We start from the raw sequence: 16,913 nt of genomic DNA, 5'->3' as shown, positions 1-16,913 counted from the left end.
CCCCAGTGCCACACAGTCTTTAGAAATTGGCTCTGATGCTGTAAAACAGGGCAAATCAATCCAGTCCTGCAAGAGCGGCAATCTAGCAGGTTTACATGTATCCCTGCTTCAACACACCTGACTCAAATTAATGAGTCCTTGTGATAGGTTGTTAGATCCATTTAATTTGAATCAGGTGTGTTGAAGCAAGAATACATTGAAAACCTGCTGGACGGCGGCCCTTTTAGGACCAAACTGAGTAACTTTCAGGGTGGATTTTTTTTTTTTTTTTTTACTCTTTCTACAGCACCAGGATGTCCCCTGTACATCGTTCGCAGCAGTTAAAGGTAATGTTCTCATAGCGAGTGTAAGGGTGAAATCTTCCTATGCTCTTCTTACTGCTGAGAAAGTTCGAGGGAGTGGAATCAGTGAGTGGAAACTCTGACTTGTTCTCTGAACAAGCAATTGGGTCTAAAATTTTGAGCACCTAAAAGAGAAAAACAACATTTGTGAGTATCTGGACTTTCCTGCAAACATAAAAAGGTGATATTTAAAGTTGTATAAATTATTATACAACTTAATAATGAGGAGGGGGGGAAGGTTAGAGAAGTCAAGACTGGAATTGTGATATTGATCTGGTACCTTCTCAGCCATCTTCTCAGCCGGTGTGTTGCAGAGCTGCTCAGCTGCTGCACTGCTGCTCTTCACCATGCTGCTGCTGTTTCCCAGCAGGTGGGAGTTGATGGCATCTGCAAGCTTGTGATTAGCGGCTGCCAGCTCTCCCGTGCTGAGGGGTTGTGCACTGGGGTAGTATGTCTGCTGTCTGCCCCACTGCAGGGACACCAGGAGCTGCTCCAGAGCTCTGGTAACAAAAGCAACCAATGTCAGCAGACACACATCATCACTTGTACACAAATTCTAAGCTTTATGAAAGGACTGAATTTGGCTGAATCAGCAGACTGGTTACCACTATTCTTAATCACATTAAGGGTTGTCATCCTTGTGTAATATTCTCATCACTAATTAAACACAATGAAAACACTACAAGTGGATTTTACATGGATTAAAAGAAAATACTTTACAATGCAAGTGCAATTTTGAACACAAATTTAAAGTTCCTGTAAAACTACAGTGCTAACTGCTTCCATATTCTGGTGAATCTCTACGAAGAAAAAGGACAAGAAAATCATAAACCCTCCTGAAAAATCTCATCTGCTCTGATTAATCTGTTCGACAACCTCCATTTAAAGTCAACTACATGAGTGAATTTATTGAGCAAAAAGTCTGCTTTCTTGAAATGCACAGATCTAATTATAGACATCAGTGGAAGAGTAACGGTTATAAAAGGCCTAGATTAGCCTGTATTTAGCCCTTGAGCACTAATTTAACTGAGGCCGAGCGTTTTTCTTTGATTCAACCTAAAGATTTTTAATCAAACATTTCACTTTAATTATAGATGAGTGATTACTTTACCTGTGAGTGAGCATCATATCCCTGGAGAATTCTTCTCTCTCCAGCAGTAGGTCTTGAATTGCTCCTTGTGCTTCTCTGGTCTGTCTCTGCAGAGCTGCCCTGGCATTTGTCAGTTCCTCTGCCATGACTCTGAGGAGACAATATTGATGCAGTTGTTTTGGTTTTTCCCAGCAAAAGAGATTTTATATCCTGTCAAAAATACTGGGTACATTTAATATCTCTCCCTTATGCTAAGCCAAACTGTTATTTACAGATGTTTTCTTTAAAATTGCCGGAGACGTCATGTAGTAGCACAAGATCAAGCATCTATTACCCCTCGATCTTTTCAACAATGCATGATTGAGACAAAAAAAAAAAAAGCTTTAGCATTTCTCACCTGCTGGCCAGGAACTTGCTCCTCCAGACATCACACTGGATACTCATTCGCTCCAGTTGCTCTGCAGTGTGTGCAAGACTCCGGCCCAGAGCCTCATTCTCCAAAATCAGCTGGTTTTTCTCCCGTGAAAGACGCTCAAAGTGGTATTGAAGGTCATCGCCCACAGAAGCCACAAGCAGCTTCTTTAGCTCACGGTTCACCTGGTACACAGAAAGATTTGATAAAAGCTCTTTTATAACACTTTGTTACTCAAAACATACAACAAAATCTCACTCAAAATATATTAAAATGACTTTTATTTTTGTTAAGCTAATTTTTTATCACCAAAGAAACAAAGTCCTTACTTTATTACACAGCACATTCATGTATTTGAATACTTTCTGAGTAGCAGCCACACCTGCCTAATGTATCCATTCACTGTTGCCTGTTAGATATTATTTTTAATTTGCCTTTGAATGAATAACATGTATATAATCTTAATCAAACATTTAATTGCAGTGTCTTGGGCTACTTGTATAGTGCATCAAAAGGTCACAAGCATTGAATCATTAGAAAAGAAGTGAAAGTGACATGAGGTTTGCAGGAAAACAAGAAACCTGTGCCAGACGGGGCAGACGCAAGGATGGGACCTGCCAGTCAAAGCTGACTAAGTTAGAGATAGCATCCAATCACTGTCTAGCTTAGGAGAGGCTAAAAACTGGGTCCAGGAGCTTAGCGGGAGTTCTACCTGCAGAAGAACTCCTCTCTGTAACCAACGAAAAGGAAAACTTAGACGGAAGGATCCAGAGCTCTGTACTGCACATTTCTCATATCAGTTGTAATTAATGAATTTTTTAATCTTGAGAGAAGTTTTCATGTCATCTGTGATTCGGGTAAAAGAACATGGGTAGAAGAAAACCTCAGGTAAAAGTATATTGTGGGTAAATACCTGTTCTCTATTACTTGTGCATTCTTAAGGTTTTCTCTAACATGCCTTACCTCCGTCTGCACACGAAGCTGATTGGAAAGGCCCTCCTTGTCCTGCAGGAGTCTGCGTTCAGAGTTCTGCAGCTTCTCCAGCTGTCCTCTCCAGTCCTCCACCAGAGGGAGCGGAGGAGAGCCCTGCTCCTCACCTTGCTGCCACGCCTCTCCTTTCCCTTCCATGGGTCCCGTGCGGCCATGCCGGATGATAGCAGTTCGTGGGACAATGATCCTCACAGCCTCCAATTCTGTGCAGGAATCTCGATTCACTTTGCCCAGGTGGAGAACGCCAAGAGGCTTTGGGGCAGCTTGGGGTGCGACTTGTGTTGATTTTGGGCTGTGCTTTGGGCTAGCTACCTTGAGGAGGGGAACTTCAGACAGAGCAGGTGGCGGCAAATCGGTGTTAACTTCCAGTATGGCTGGTGGCTTTTCAGTTTCCATGCCATCACCAGCACCTCGAATAGGCGCAATAGCAGAATCTAGAAGACATAACAAAGGCTGTATTTATACTTTGGACTTCTACTCTTATATTGATTGAATAAAACAGCGATGAGGTGTTGTAATCACTGATTGTTCCTATATTCAGTCTTGTATGTAGCCTCTATCATCTTACTGCCTGCTCTATGAGAGTCAAAATATGGATTCTGTAAGCTATTTTGATTGTTTAGTGTTATTATTAAAATGCTTTAAATATTTGCTGGGTGCATTCCTTGTTCATTGTGTTATTTACAGTACCTGTAGTAATTTATTTTTATTAAGTAATTGTGTCTCTAACTGGTACACTATTAGTAGTGTATAAGTGTAACCATTCCCATTGCTATAAGTGTCTAGAAAAAATAATGTGACGCAAATAGACATATCTGAAGACACACATTTCGTTTATCCTAATGTGTCTTGAACCGCCTCCATCTATGTATCTCACTTTGGACAAGAATACAGTATAACCAACTTTGTATGTGCTGAATAACAAGAGTGAAAAAAGTATCAAGTAATCCCAAAGGTAATGATGTAATATAGTCGTAACAGTCCCTCTGCAACACTTTACAAGACTGAGCATTAAATCTCAATATAAAAAATAATAATAATAAAGAGGCCCAATCTTGTTAATCCGTACTATAAAGCCTCGCTTGATCCCAAATGTTTTCAGGTTTACAAATATTTGTGATTAGAAAATCAAAGTCTGGCATCTTCCCTATATATATATATATATATATATATATATATATATATATATATAGCTTTGTGTGCATAAACATGCTTTGTAGATGTTATTTCGTTCCTTTTAAGTATCAGCAACAAAACCTAGAATTCTTCAACATTCACCTGCTTCCTAGTCTTTATACGTGTAAATTCCACGTTAAAAAGTTTAAAAGACGATGAATAAGTACCTCTCACGGCAGCCGTCATGATGGAGGTGTTGATGGTTGAGAAGGAAATTAAATGGAAACCCCAGTCACTCTTAGTCCTGTAAAAAGGAAATAACAGTGGAAATAACTTTGTTGTCAGGAATTTAAATATTACTTGTTTATGAAGGGGGTTTAAAGAAAGCCGCTCGTCAAAATCATTGATGTCAGCTGTTTACTGATAACGTTACGTGATAGCGGCCGGTGAGCTAACTTGCTAATGCTAGCTGATTGTTAAACGTTGACTGAAAGGAGTTGTTAACGACACGTTTAACATAAATTATAGTGATATTAAAAGGGTAAAATCAAGGACTGAAGTTGGATTAATGATCAAATTAAAGGACTAAAACGGAATGATCAAATAACATACTGAGTACGGATGAGTCCAAACACCTCAGTTAATCCGCTGTCGGCAGCAGTCTGTTTATTTTGCTAACCCGGACACAGTTGGCCCCTCACGAGATGATAGGTGGTATTTTGGCACCGGGTTTGGACTCTCAGGCAAAACTTCCGGTAAAGAAACAGTAATAATTTTATGTTTTTCCTTTTCCCTTAGCGAGGACAACTCACGTGTCACAGAGCACAACAAAAAATTAAAAAAATTAAAGTTCAACTCTGATTATTAATCAAGTTAAGTAGAAAGGATTTTGTTGATGCAACAACAATGTACAAAGTAGCCTGATGAATGTCGGGAATTCTGTCAGGAAGGCGTACCATTGTGTCTAGCCCATACTACTCATTTCTTATCATTTCCATATTGTTTTACTGACATTATCACGCAAAGAAATTAAAATTTTACTTATTACAAGTCAGAAAACAGGTGCTGCCTGAGACCTTGTTTGTGTCACTACTAATATGAGTCGACACAACTAGGCGGAACCTTCGTTAGTTATTAGTGTTTGCTGTACGGACGAAAGTCCAGTTGCGAAAACTTTCCTGTGCTGTTTCTTTGTTGTGCTCTAGGGTTCTCGTTTCAAATTCCCACTTCAGCTCAGCACAGTGACCTGTGCTGTAGTTTGTGTGAGAGTTGAACTGCTATTGTTGTCATGGGAGTGCATGGACTGTGGAGGCTGCTGGAGAGTACGGGGAAGCCCATCAACCCCGAGACACTAGAGGGAAAGATCCTTGCTGTTGGTATCCTAATTTTGAGCTGATTTGTTCATTATACCTATTTTGTCTGTCATTGTTGGAGTAATGTCCTGTTGTTCTTTATCAATGTATAATATGCATTAATGATGCTGACTGCTGTTTAGCAATCACAATAGCCTTAATTCAACTACCTAAGACATCAGTATTTGGCTGAACCAAGCAGTGAAGGGTGTAAGGGACCGTGATGGCAACAGTGTCCAGAACGCCCACCTTCTCACTCTTTTCCACCGCATCTGTAAGCTTCTGTTCTTCCGTATCAAACCAGTCTTTGTGTTTGATGGGGACCCCCCATTACTGAAGAAGCAGACCCTGGTAAGTCCTGTACAGATTGAAAGGTTGCAACCCCCACCTGTTCTGTCATTTCACATGACTTAGACTGCTCCTGCAGGCACTGAGGAGACAGAGGAAGGAGGAGTTGACCCGTGAGTCCAAACAGACCAATGAGAAACTGCTCAAGACATTCCTGAAGAGACAGGCCATCAAAGCTGCTCTTGGAGACAGCAGGTAGAAGAGATGGAGGTGTCAATAGTAAAACAAATTCTGCAAATACATCTTGTTATTTTTCTACTCTGTCTTACTCTCTACATGTTCCTTATTTTAAAATATGTTGTGTTTTGTTTGTTTGTTTATTAATAGTTGACTGCTCTCTTTTGTGGAGTTGTTGTAGTCTTAATGTTTTGGTAATCTACATTTCCCTCCTGCCGCAGTAAAGATCCTCTACCCAGCCTCTCGAGCGTGAGGAGAGATGAGGTGGATGACATGTACATTCTGCCTGCCCTTCCGCCTGCAGAGGAGAAAGAAAGAAGCAGGTCAGAGGCCTGGAAAGGTTGTCATTCACTAATTATCACAAATAAAACTGGAGGCCCCCTATAGTGATACTAGGAGTCATCTGGAAAGCTTTTCACGTCCACACTAGTTACACTGGAAAGCCAGCAATCATTAAAACAGCAGTGAGTGCTGGAAAAAGTATTGCATTTAATTCTGTTTGATCTAAATTATTGTAACTATTCTAACTCTTCCTCTTTTAGCTCAGAGGAAGAAGAGGAGGAGAAAGAGTGTGAAGAGACGGTTGACAGTTATGCATATCAGGTAAAAAGACAACATGTTTAGGGGCATCTAATTATGTTGCATCACATTTACATGGTTTGTGTTAAAGTGATTTTACAAACCTTTTTCAAAACATTATGGACTTTCTGTAAAATATAAACAATTTTAAACCCTAGAATCAGTTTGACATTGTACATTTTGGTCTATTTTCTCAGTTGTTTTGTGCTGCTTTCATTTAAATATATGGCTTAAAATCAGTTAACCAATGCATTCTGTTTTTGTACACATTTTTACACTATCCCAACCTTTTATGGAAATGGGAATGATTGTGGTGTAGTTTTCTTTTAAACTTATTTTGCAGAGAAGTTACTTGGGTGTTAACAATTTATTCTTAATGGAACTGTACTACACTGTATGTCATATCCAAAAAACTTGTAACATTAATCTTATGTTGTCACATTAGCTAGCTTTGCCACTTAACCTTTTCTTGTAGGAATGCCCTTTTTGATTGACACTTTTTATATCTCAGGAAGAAATTTATGATGACCCCAACTCAGTGGACATCAACTCTGAAGACTTTGCCAGCCTGCCTCCTGAGATGAAACATGAGATTCTCAAAGAAATGAAAGAGTTTTCCAAAAGACGACGGACCATGTATCAGAAACCTCCAGAGGTACCATTCAGTCTCATTCACACTCTTTCCTCTTCTTGTCTGTTTGGTACTGACACCTCTTCACTCTTCCTTAGCGGTCAGGAGACTTTTCACAGTACCAGCTGGCTGGTTTGCTGCAGAGGAATCGACTGAACCAACGTCTGGAGGGAGTTGAGAAGGAGATGAGCCAACGCAGTGCTGGCAGCGCGCCACAGCTCGGTCAACATGATGAAGATCAGCAGAGTCACAATGTCGAGTCAAATCGATTGGTTTCAGAAGACCACTCGCACTATATTCTTATCAAAGGTGAAGCCGATATGTCATGTTTACTATAAATGCTTTTTTGCGAGAATATTATCAGTTATCAACAATTAGAGTTCCTTGAGTTATTGTCCAGCATTGATGCTATTTGAAATTGACAGAATTCAGAGGCTGCTTGGAAGGTGTGAAATAAATCAAATGTTGGTTACTTTACACATTAGTTAAGCTTTTAATTATATAGTCATTAAACTTGGTTTAATTTTTAAAACTGCAGCTGTTTGAATTCATTCCTTCAATACTTTTCTACTTACAGGGTCAAAAAAGAAAGAGATTACCCCAGAGAGCCAACCTGCAACTGCACCCTGGTCTGGAAGCTCCTTGTCAGGCTGCAGAAAAAGGATTAAGGACAGACCAGAGCCGTTGTGGCGACCTGTTGGTGAGAAAGAAGTATTACAGGCTATATCTGAAGAGTCCAAATCCTCTGTGCCAAAACCACCTAAGGTAGATGCAGCTCCACCCTCACCTCGCACACTCAAGGCAATCCAGGCTGCTATGAACGATAGCTCAGATGAGGAGAAGGTGGGCCAGGTTAGAAGCGTGTCTCCACGTACGCTGATGGCAATACAACAAGCTTTAACTGAAGAGGAAGATGGAGCAAGCAGCTCAACTACCAAACTGCAGGCAAGTCTTCATCATTCTGTGCCACAAGTGGTTATCAGCAGCTCAGAGGAGGAAACCCAGCCTTCACCCAAAGACGAATTAGATTTTAAGAGCAATATGACAGGCCAGAGCCCCCATACCAAAGATGGTTTGTTTGTTAGTAGTTCTGAAGATGAGATGGAGGAAATGATTGGCCAGAGAAATAGAGCACTTCGATTTGCGGCACTGCAGCAAAATCCCAAGACAAATGTGGAGTCAGAAGAGTGGCACGCGAGTCAAAAAAAGAAAAAAAAGCTAGAGGATGGAGAATCAGAGGAAAAACCACAGGTTGCTGCATCCAATCAGAACACATTACCCATCGATCTCTCTCCTCCACCATGTGGAAAACCCACCAGCACAGTAACCAGGGTTCATCCTACATTGTTAGAGCAGAGGAAGAACAAGCTCACTGAAGCTTTGGAAGAGATAAGTGGAGATCATGTGAAGTCACAAAGCAGCGAGGAAAGCGAGTCAGAAGGTACAATCACACATAATCATTTTGAGATTAAACTGCAGTCAGTATTTGTTAAATTACATGTTAAAAATGTTTTGTTTTGTTTTGTTTTTGCACATTTTATCCAGAGAGCTTTATCGAGGTGTCAGAGGAAGAAATCAAAGAAGAGGATGCTGATGATTCAGTTGTAATGACTGAAGAGAAAAGTCCCTCAGGGGAGGCCCATAAAGATGGGATGAAGAAGGAAGAAGATTCAGAAGGAAGTTTGACAAACTCCCCCAGCCAACCAGCTACTGCTCTGAATTCAAAGGAAGAAGAGGAAGCAGACCGTCAAAATGAAGAGAACGAAGTGAAGGAGGGGACAGACACAGAATCCAGATCAACACCAGCAGTCAATGAATGGGACCACCTTGACATGGTTAGTATTTCCCTTCCAAAACCCTGTCCGACAATGTTTTAAGCAGTCACATGAGCTTCAGGTGAAGTTGTTCTACAAGTTAATGTCATTGAGTATTTGTACAATCAAATCAATTCTATTTATAAAGCGCTCTTCCTGCCAAAGGCAACACAGAGTGCTTTACATGTATTTACATATTAATTACATATTAACGTACGCTGCTGAAAAGGAAATCACTGTGTGTTGTGCTACAGGATGACCTGGAGGCTCTGGAGAGCTCCTTACAGATGGAGCAGAGCAATCTGAGGGAGCAGAAACAGCAGCAAGAGAGAATGGCGAACACAGTCACTGGGCAGATGTACCTGGAAAGTCAGGTGACCTGAGAGAAAACAAAACAAACTAAAATCATATCATTACATATGGACATGTTTAAAATGTTCCCCCAACCTCTTACTTAACCTTAAGAAAAGAGCTAAGCCTGCATCTATAAGTACTACATACACCTCAACATGTAAACACATATTTTCACTGCTGCAACTGGACGGAGATCTGATGATCCATAGCAGGTGAAGGGTATATTTGTGGTGCACCTGCCAAACTTTCTCAGAGCTATGACGGGCAATCGGTATCACTTCACTGCCAGATCTGTGCATCCGCATGCGTTAAATCTGTGTGCTAACGAGTGTATGTGTCTGTCAGCTCACTTACACCATTAAAAGCCACAAGTTGTCTCCATTTTATCCTCCATTTAATTAGTACTGATGTAAAACTGTAGCTGATCTTTATTGTTCCTGTCAGCTATTTTCATAATGAGCTGCTAAGAACAAAGGCATTTATCACAACTATTAAAAGATGCACATATCCCCAGAGCCTGTGTAGATATAAGGGTTGAAAGCTTAATGCAGTTTGAAACATGTTGCAAATATTCAGTGTTATCATTTAAATAAATTAGGTGGACATTAAAACTTAAAACCATAAACAGTTTGGTTTCATGATAGTGTAACTGCTATTTGTGGCAACAATTCTATGCTACCATCGGCTAGCTAAGATATTGTGAATTCTTTATTGTGATGTTTTGAGAGTAATGAGTGTTTGACACCAGGAGATGCTGCGGCTGTTTGGGGTGCCATTTCTGGTTGCTCCAATGGAGGCCGAAGCTCAGTGTGCAGCACTGGATCGTGCCGATCAGACTCATGGGACCATCACAGATGACTCAGATGTTTGGCTGTTTGGAGGACGCCACGTTTACAAGAACTTCTTCAGCCAGAACAAATATGTCGAGCACTACCAGTACAGTGACCTACAGAATCAGCTGGGTTAGTCTTTTCAATGATAGTGATAGTCCTTTTTTTCTGTCTTGCACAGTTTCAAAACTTTTTTCATTGATGTTGTAGTTTCTCTAGAACTTGTTAAAAGGTTTTTATAAAATCAAAAATGCATTTAACATGCCTTTCATGGTGCAGAAACAGTCTGACGTGTTTTATAATTTCCCCTCTTTATATTTCTTTTCACACTCTGTTGCCTTTCTCTGTCAGGTCTGGACAGGACTAAAATGATAAATCTAGCTTATCTGCTTGGAAGCGACTACACAGAGGGCATGCCTGGAGTTGGATATGTGACTGGCATGGAGATACTGAATGAGTTTCCAGGGCCAGGGATGGAACCATTAATACAACTGAAGTATGTGGTTTTGTTTGTCCACACTATGCTGGCCAAAATCTTTCCTTAGTACAGTGCTAACTTAATTATTTCCCCCTCTTTAAAATATCTCCCAAGGTTTTGTTGTTTTAAAACATTTAAAATAAATTATTTTTGTCATTAAATATAGTGTATTTTTCATTAACTACATGAAAAATATTACGGTTCTATTATAGATTGTAACTACTTGTTAATGCCTGTCTGGTTATTGTTTCTTTTCTGCAGTCAGTGGTGGTCTGAGGCTCAGGAGAAAAAGCGTCTGGTGGCTGATCCTCGGGATACGAAGGTGAAGAAGAAACTCAGGGATATGAAACTGCAGCCTGGCTTCCCAAACCCTGCTGTTGCTCAGGCTTACTGGCACCCTGCTGTTGATCAGTCAGACGGCTCATTCAGCTGGGGGCGCCCACAAATTGACATGATCAAAGAATATCCTTTCTATATTTGTGTGGATGTTTGTGTGTGCTCTGTTATCATGAAAGTATGGGTTTTCCTTAACAATTTCTTTACATTCTGTCTGAGTCGTTTTGGCTGGAACAGTCGGAAGACAGAAGAAACTCTTCAGCCTGTGATTAAGCAGCTAAACAGCCAACAGGTAACTCAACCACAAGATAGAATATTTGGTAGTGATATTTCCAAAAACATAAATTTGTTAATACCAGTAGTTTTTAAGTTAATTAATGTGAATTAATTATGATGTGAATGTGTGCATTAAGGGGGAAAATGACAGAATAGAAACTTTATTGTCATTGTACAAGAATACAGCAAAATTCTGTTTGGCAACATCTCTTGTAGCAACTACAATATCACAAGAAAAGTAAAATAAATAAAAGATATATAAGTAAGAAATAAAGTGCAGTTAAAAAGTGCAGCTGTCTTAGAGCTAGTGCAAAGAACAGTTGTTACAATCCACTTTTTGCAATGGGAGGTAGCCTAATAAACAGCTAGACTAGGTTATATTATACTTCTAGGCTAATATTTGCTCCACTTCAAATGGATATTGGGATTAAAAGTGAATTGTAACATGTTAAAATCAATTAATATACATTTGAAATTGTATTTACAAGAAGAATCCATGCAATGCTATTCATGACCGTGTTCATGGAAATTTGCGTGAGTTGTGTAAATTTTACATGTCATGTTCAAGCTAGCAAGTTCCACATGGAGGTGGCAGTGGTTAATCAATGAATAAATGCTTGATATATTTAGTTGACAAGAAATTATTCCATAAGTTTCTACAACTTTCATATGACATTGTTTGCTGAAACAGTTGATAGATCGTTCTAGTTTGTGGTTGAACATATGGTGAAATGGCTAACTTGGCTAAAATCAGTGGGTTAATTATTAGTATTAATGATTTACCAGGTGAAAGAGTTATCAACTATATAAGATATTTTTAAATATGGAAAAATAAACACCTCTATTGTATTAGTAGTTTATAACCAGAGTAGTAAGCAGTTTTGGGAAAATAACACTGAGAATTTAATAACTAGTTACTATATTAAAACTGTAATGTAACTATTTTAGTGAACATATTTACTTCCAAGAACAAACCTATTATGTTTGGTTTTTTTAAACTTTGGTGTTGAATTTACTGCACTAAAAGGCCTTTTTCTTAGATGACACTGCTACCCACTTTGTCATGGTTGACTGGTCTCAGGCACTTAGAAATACTGAAAGCAGTGATCATATTGAAGGACATGTATAAAATTTTTGTGATTATTTAAGATGGAAGTCTGACCTTATTTCAAAGACATCCAGAAACAATGCATTTTAATCTAGATAGCTAAATGAAGGGAGCCTTTACACTTAGAGACAACTCTTTGTAAACCATCTGTTTTGCACTCAGAATTATTGCTCTGTTGACCCGTGTTGTTTGCTGATTTTGTTTTAAAAAATCAGTAATGAAAGAATAACACCTGTCACTTTTTTGGTTTAGACGCAGCTCCGCATTGACTCATTCTTTCGCATGGAGCAACAAGATAAGCATTCGATCCGTAGCCAGCGACTCCGACGAGCAGTTACCTGCTTAAAGAGGAAGGAGACAGGAGGAGGAGGAGATGGAGACAGTGAGGAGGAAATGCCTTCCCCCTCCAAATCTAAGAAAGAAAGTCTGAAGAACAGAGAGGGACAGAAGGAAGAGGGGCAGTCTGCAGTAGCTGGAGGATTCCTAGGTTCAGAGAGGATTGGTGAATCTCCTCTTGCATCTCTCAAGGATGTCTGCTGCTCTGTTCAGGACTCCCTCCCAGTAAAGGCTGCTGTTCATTCTGCTGAAACACTTCCTCAGAGGACCAGGGGAAAAAGCAGCACCAGCAGCTCCGGTGAGGACAGTGATGGTGGTAGAGGAGTTGCTATGGTTACCGCCCGATCAGTGTTCAAAGGCAATAAACGAGGCCGTGGCATAAAGGGCACAAGAGGAAGAGGAAGTATGAGAGGAAAAGAAAGAGGGAAGAAGCTGTGAATACCTCAAACTTAAATAAATTTTAATGTTAAACATGTCACGCAATCTTCCAAATGTCTCTGATATTTGACATTTATGGGGTTACCTGATAAACTGAGCTTTCTCTGTAATTTAGACCATGAATTTTGTAAACAGTGATTCTGATGATAATATTGTTTTCCTGTTTTAAAGTATATATGTGAGAGGAACTGTATTATTCTGCATCAAATCTTTGAGCTACAGAACCAGTCAAAAGTTTGGACACACTTTTCCATTAAATCCAAAGGGTAAGTGTGTCCAAACCTTTGACATTTTGTATATTTTTTTCACTTGTCATTCACTGCATTATGTCAACAGTAAAAATGTGCAAGTTTTCTGCATTTTACTACTTCATGCAAACCAACCGACTCTGCCTTAAACACAGTTTGTATGGCAAACTATAAAAGAACATTGAAACATGTCTGCATTATATCTGTTTTGATATTTTTTTTGTTTATGGTAAATGAAAACATGTTGCTCCCCCTCTTACCACTGCAGCCACTGTTAAGCAGCCAGGCAGGCAGCTGTTGTTGTCTGTCAGATTTAATGCCTCAGACGGGGACTCAAGCATGTCGAGAGAGAGCTAGAAATATAACCAGAAGTTGAGGGATTGTTGGACAAGGAATTGGGGTCTGTGTGTGGGTGTGTATCCGTCTGTAACTTAAAACCGTAGAGGATGACTGTTAGCAGTCTGCCAGATCAGGATCAGGATCCATAGTGACCCAGATCCGCTGGGCTTCAGCAAACCAAGTACTGCAGTTCTTTAATATACGCAGGATTTCCTGTTTAGGGCGTTCTTGCCCTCCTGTTAAGGGTGCTTTAGAAATGGACACTCAGCAGTCTAATAAGGCAACAGATGACTCCAAAACCAAACAAGAAGGTGAGAATTTGGACTTGTGCACATTAAAAAAAATGGTCTTTTCTTTAGAGCTTTTGAATTATTAAGTAGAGCTGATGGCATGGCAGTAGTAGTAACAAGCAGTGTGCCTGCAGGAAGTTCAAAATCCAGTTGAAGTGTGAATCTAATGTTCTTACAGGAGGTGTAGCTGTTTTGAAAGATTTATTTCCTGCAAATGTCTTTGCTTGTTATATTTATTGTTAACATTTATAGATACAAAGGCTATAAATCAAGCAAGTGAGCGCAGTCCAACTTCACTCTTTTGCACAGTCAGTGGGCTTTCCTGACCTTTTCTCTAAACCAGCATTGCATAACTGAAATTGTAGATTAGATGCTCTCAGTAGTTGTCAATGCAGCTTAGTGGAGTTACAAACAAATGCAGCAAGCTCAAGGGGGCATCACAATGCTTGGGAATAAACAGTGATGTCAGGACACTTAATATAGTACATGAAGAAGCTCAGTCTAAATCTGATTAAATGCTGTCCAGTTTTATTCAAAAATGTCCAACTTTTTTTTTCTATCTAGTTAAATAATTAAATGGATCAAATAAAGTCTTGAGTTTGATTCAGTTCCATATCCTGAGTATAAGATGACATCATCTTGATTTAAGGCTTCAGTGCAATGATTTTTTCAATGATTTTACAGCAAATAAAGGTATTTTATTTTAGTGTGTGTTGGTGAGGGTGTTTGCTGCAATTTTAATTTATTGTTTATCTTCTGAGAAGGACAGCAACATCACAGTTTGTAGATAATTACCTGAACACAAAACCGTTCTCTCTCATAGATGTTGAAGCAAATGCTGCTGTGGATGCAGAACTGGCCCATGCCATAATGTCTCGGCATTTCCAGCCATCTATCATTGGCCCTGTGACCTGGGAGGGTTACATCTTTTCTGATTTGGAGATACGAATAAAAGAATCCACAGACCTATATGGAGCTGTACTCTGGCCATCGGTGTGTCCAAACATGATCTTCATGTTCAGCTGATGTACATCTTTTTAATGTTGAATCTTGATGCTGAAAATTTAACTCTCTCCCCAACAGGCTATGGTGTTGTGTCATTTCCTAGAGACAAACCAAGACAAATACAACCTGGCAGACAAAAATGTGATTGAACTGGGAGCTGGGACAGGACTTGTTACCATTGTGTCCAGTCTGTTAGGTACAAGGAAAAAACAAACATAATGTTAGCATGATGTCTTTGTTAGTCTTTGTTAGTTCTCTCCTCCTTATTTCCTTTAACAATCAGCTATGCTGTTTCTCCAGGTGCTAAGGTGACTTCCACTGACCTCCCAGATGTGTTGGGAAACCTCCGGTACAATGTATTGTGCAACACTAAAGGCCGATGCAAATATATCCCTCTGGTAGGTTTCATATCTCATACTATTATGGTAATAATAAATAGAATCCAGCTATCGTACAGTTTAGCAATAATCAGTAAGAAATGCTGCATTATGTTTTTGTTTTAAAATACAAATTTAAAATCTGCATTGTTATTCTGACATGATTCCGAACATCTCTGCTCCCAGGTTACTGAGCTTACATGGGGTCAGGATGTGGATCAGCGTTTCCCTCGTGCCACTCACTGTTTTGACTACATACTAGCAGCAGATGTGGTCTATGCCCACCCTTACCTGAATGAGCTGATGGATACCTTTGACTACTTGTGCCAGGAAAACACTAAGATACTTTGGGCAATGCGTTTCCGACTGGATCCAGAGAACAGCTTTGTAGATAGCTTCCAGCAACATTTCCACCTGGAGGAACTGTATGACCTTCCCAGCCTGAACATTAAACTGTACCAGGCCTGGAGGAAAGATGAGAGGACCAAAGACCACAGAGAGGCTGCAGCTCATACTACCTAACAAGCAGAGCGCTGGATATTTATCATATTTATGTGAGTGTTAAATTGAGTTCAAGCGCTGCATCAGTCAGAAGCAATGCTTCATAACATTTTTGACTGAAGCATTACATATCAGTCAGCTGATTGGTCCGGCTCAAACTACTGTTTACAACTCTGCATCATCTGCACCACATTAAGCCGAGAACATCACAGCTCAAACAGACAGTGGTGCAGTGTTTTCAATGAAAGGTTGTGGAATTTATTTCAGTAAATCTAATAAATAATTATCAATACCTCTTTATGATTTAACTCTGCAGTAGATAATATTGGTCTACATATATATTTATTTATGATATGTTCATTTATACCTGTTAAAGTTTTTCTTTGTATTTTTGTTTTTCTTCCTTCTTACCAACATAAGTCCCTCAAACCCAGTACCATTCAAACCTTGGTCCTGTTGTTGTATTCACTCTACTGACTGTGTGAGAAATAAAGATCTGAATTTGTAAAATAAAATTATAATAATAAATTTGATTTTATAGACTGTGTAGTAACTCCTATACTGATTAGGATTAGATGTAGATGATTTATTAGGGAAAGATGACAGGGAACAGGTGAGGGACTAAGCAGACTACAGAAAACAGAACACATATAATCAGGGAAGATACTACATCCTACAGTTATAATTCAGTTTATTGCAACCAGCTATTTTACCACTACCACTACTAGACTTTATATTTTCATTAAAACAAGTGTAAAAGTTTAAATACAGCATAATCACTACCATATTTCCTTCTGGAATTTCTGCCACTTATGGTTTTCATTATTTATATAATGTTATCAGCTGTTTTTGCTGTGTGAATATTAACATTAAATTGTGGAGAACATTGAAAAGAACCAATGAGCACTGCTACTTTAGTTTAGTAATCAGTAGCCTCTAAATGTTACAAGCATTACAGCTCTTTGATGTTTGGTCAAACCTTTTTTTCCCCCAACGTCCCTAAACAGCTGATCAACGTTGTGAGTAAATGATACACAAATAGCTAGAAAAATTAAATACAGCTATACATACTGCTTAGTCTTACCTTTGTAATAGTTTTGTTTAGATGGTTGCAGCATCAAATGATCAGTGTAAAATTTACCCAAGT

General features: G+C 39.3%; 3 protein-coding genes across 4 annotated transcripts; 2 read left to right on the top strand and 1 right to left on the bottom strand.

Annotated features, from left to right (window-relative positions):
- Window positions 1-243: 243 nt before the first annotated feature.
- blzf1 (basic leucine zipper nuclear factor 1) lies at window positions 244-4,656 on the bottom strand. Of its 2 annotated transcripts, none has more exons than XM_041986838.1 (7): window positions 4,585-4,656; window positions 4,177-4,253; window positions 2,807-3,267; window positions 1,829-2,028; window positions 1,453-1,581; window positions 622-841; window positions 244-466 (listed from the first exon to the last, which is right to left on the bottom strand). In XM_041986838.1, exons 2-7 carry the CDS (start codon window positions 4,193-4,195, stop codon window positions 281-283), a joined length of 1,215 nt encoding a protein of 404 aa, XP_041842772.1. In that variant the 5' UTR covers window positions 4,196-4,253; window positions 4,585-4,656; the 3' UTR covers window positions 244-280. The 2 variants fall into 2 exon arrangements, with proteins under 2 accessions (XP_041842772.1, XP_041842765.1); XM_041986831.1 differs by having other exon boundaries at window positions 4,562-4,648.
- Window positions 4,657-5,094: 438 nt separating this feature from the next.
- ercc5 (excision repair cross-complementation group 5) lies at window positions 5,095-13,454 on the top strand. Its single transcript, XM_041980848.1, has 15 exons — window positions 5,095-5,325; window positions 5,477-5,652; window positions 5,729-5,844; window positions 6,048-6,149; window positions 6,369-6,429; window positions 6,917-7,060; window positions 7,135-7,345; window positions 7,614-8,477; window positions 8,582-8,871; window positions 9,105-9,224; window positions 9,953-10,166; window positions 10,386-10,530; window positions 10,774-10,974; window positions 11,056-11,140; window positions 12,485-13,454. The coding sequence occupies exons 1-15, from the start codon at window positions 5,238-5,240 to the stop codon at window positions 13,004-13,006; spliced, it is 3,339 nt and encodes a 1,112-aa protein (XP_041836782.1). The 5' UTR covers window positions 5,095-5,237; the 3' UTR covers window positions 13,007-13,454.
- A 112-nt stretch (window positions 13,455-13,566) lies between these two features.
- Window positions 13,567-16,368, top strand: mettl21e (methyltransferase like 21e). The gene is made up of 5 exons (XM_041980856.1): window positions 13,567-13,904; window positions 14,707-14,876; window positions 14,967-15,084; window positions 15,189-15,286; window positions 15,452-16,368. Exons 1-5 carry the CDS (start codon window positions 13,850-13,852, stop codon window positions 15,785-15,787), a joined length of 777 nt encoding a protein of 258 aa, XP_041836790.1. The 5' UTR covers window positions 13,567-13,849; the 3' UTR covers window positions 15,788-16,368.
- Window positions 16,369-16,913: the final 545 nt, after the last annotated feature.

The sequence above is a fragment of the Melanotaenia boesemani genome, chromosome 1, assembly GCF_017639745.1.
Source record: "Melanotaenia boesemani isolate fMelBoe1 chromosome 1, fMelBoe1.pri, whole genome shotgun sequence".
Classification (NCBI taxonomy): domain Eukaryota; kingdom Metazoa; phylum Chordata; class Actinopteri; order Atheriniformes; family Melanotaeniidae; genus Melanotaenia; species Melanotaenia boesemani.
This window is presented reverse-complemented; position numbering and strand designations above follow the sequence as displayed.

What these genes read in the sequence shown, in the direction of transcription:
- blzf1 (XM_041986838.1), bottom strand. An exon ending in GATATGATGCTCACTCACAG is followed by an intron (nt 842 to 1,452) that starts GTAAAGTAATCA and finishes TTTTGTTACCAG; the next exon opens with AGCTCTGGAGCAGCTCCTGG. An exon ending in CTGAGAAGATGGCTGAGAAG is followed by an intron (nt 467 to 621) that starts GTACCAGATCAA and finishes TTTCTCTTTTAG; the next exon opens with GTGCTCAAAATTTTAGACCC.
- ercc5 (XM_041980848.1), top strand. Translation starts at nt 5,238, where the DNA reads ATGGGAGTGCATGGACTGTGGAGGCTGCTGGAGAGTACGGGGAAGCCC. An exon ending in TACTGAAGAAGCAGACCCTG is followed by an intron (nt 5,653 to 5,728) that starts GTAAGTCCTGTA and finishes CTGCTCCTGCAG; the next exon opens with GCACTGAGGAGACAGAGGAA. An exon ending in TGTATCAGAAACCTCCAGAG is followed by an intron (nt 7,061 to 7,134) that starts GTACCATTCAGT and finishes ACTCTTCCTTAG; the next exon opens with CGGTCAGGAGACTTTTCACA.
- mettl21e (XM_041980856.1), top strand. Translation starts at nt 13,850, where the DNA reads ATGGACACTCAGCAGTCTAATAAGGCAACAGATGACTCCAAAACCAAA. An exon ending in CATTGTGTCCAGTCTGTTAG is followed by an intron (nt 15,085 to 15,188) that starts GTACAAGGAAAA and finishes CTGTTTCTCCAG; the next exon opens with GTGCTAAGGTGACTTCCACT. An exon ending in GATGCAAATATATCCCTCTG is followed by an intron (nt 15,287 to 15,451) that starts GTAGGTTTCATA and finishes CTCTGCTCCCAG; the next exon opens with GTTACTGAGCTTACATGGGG.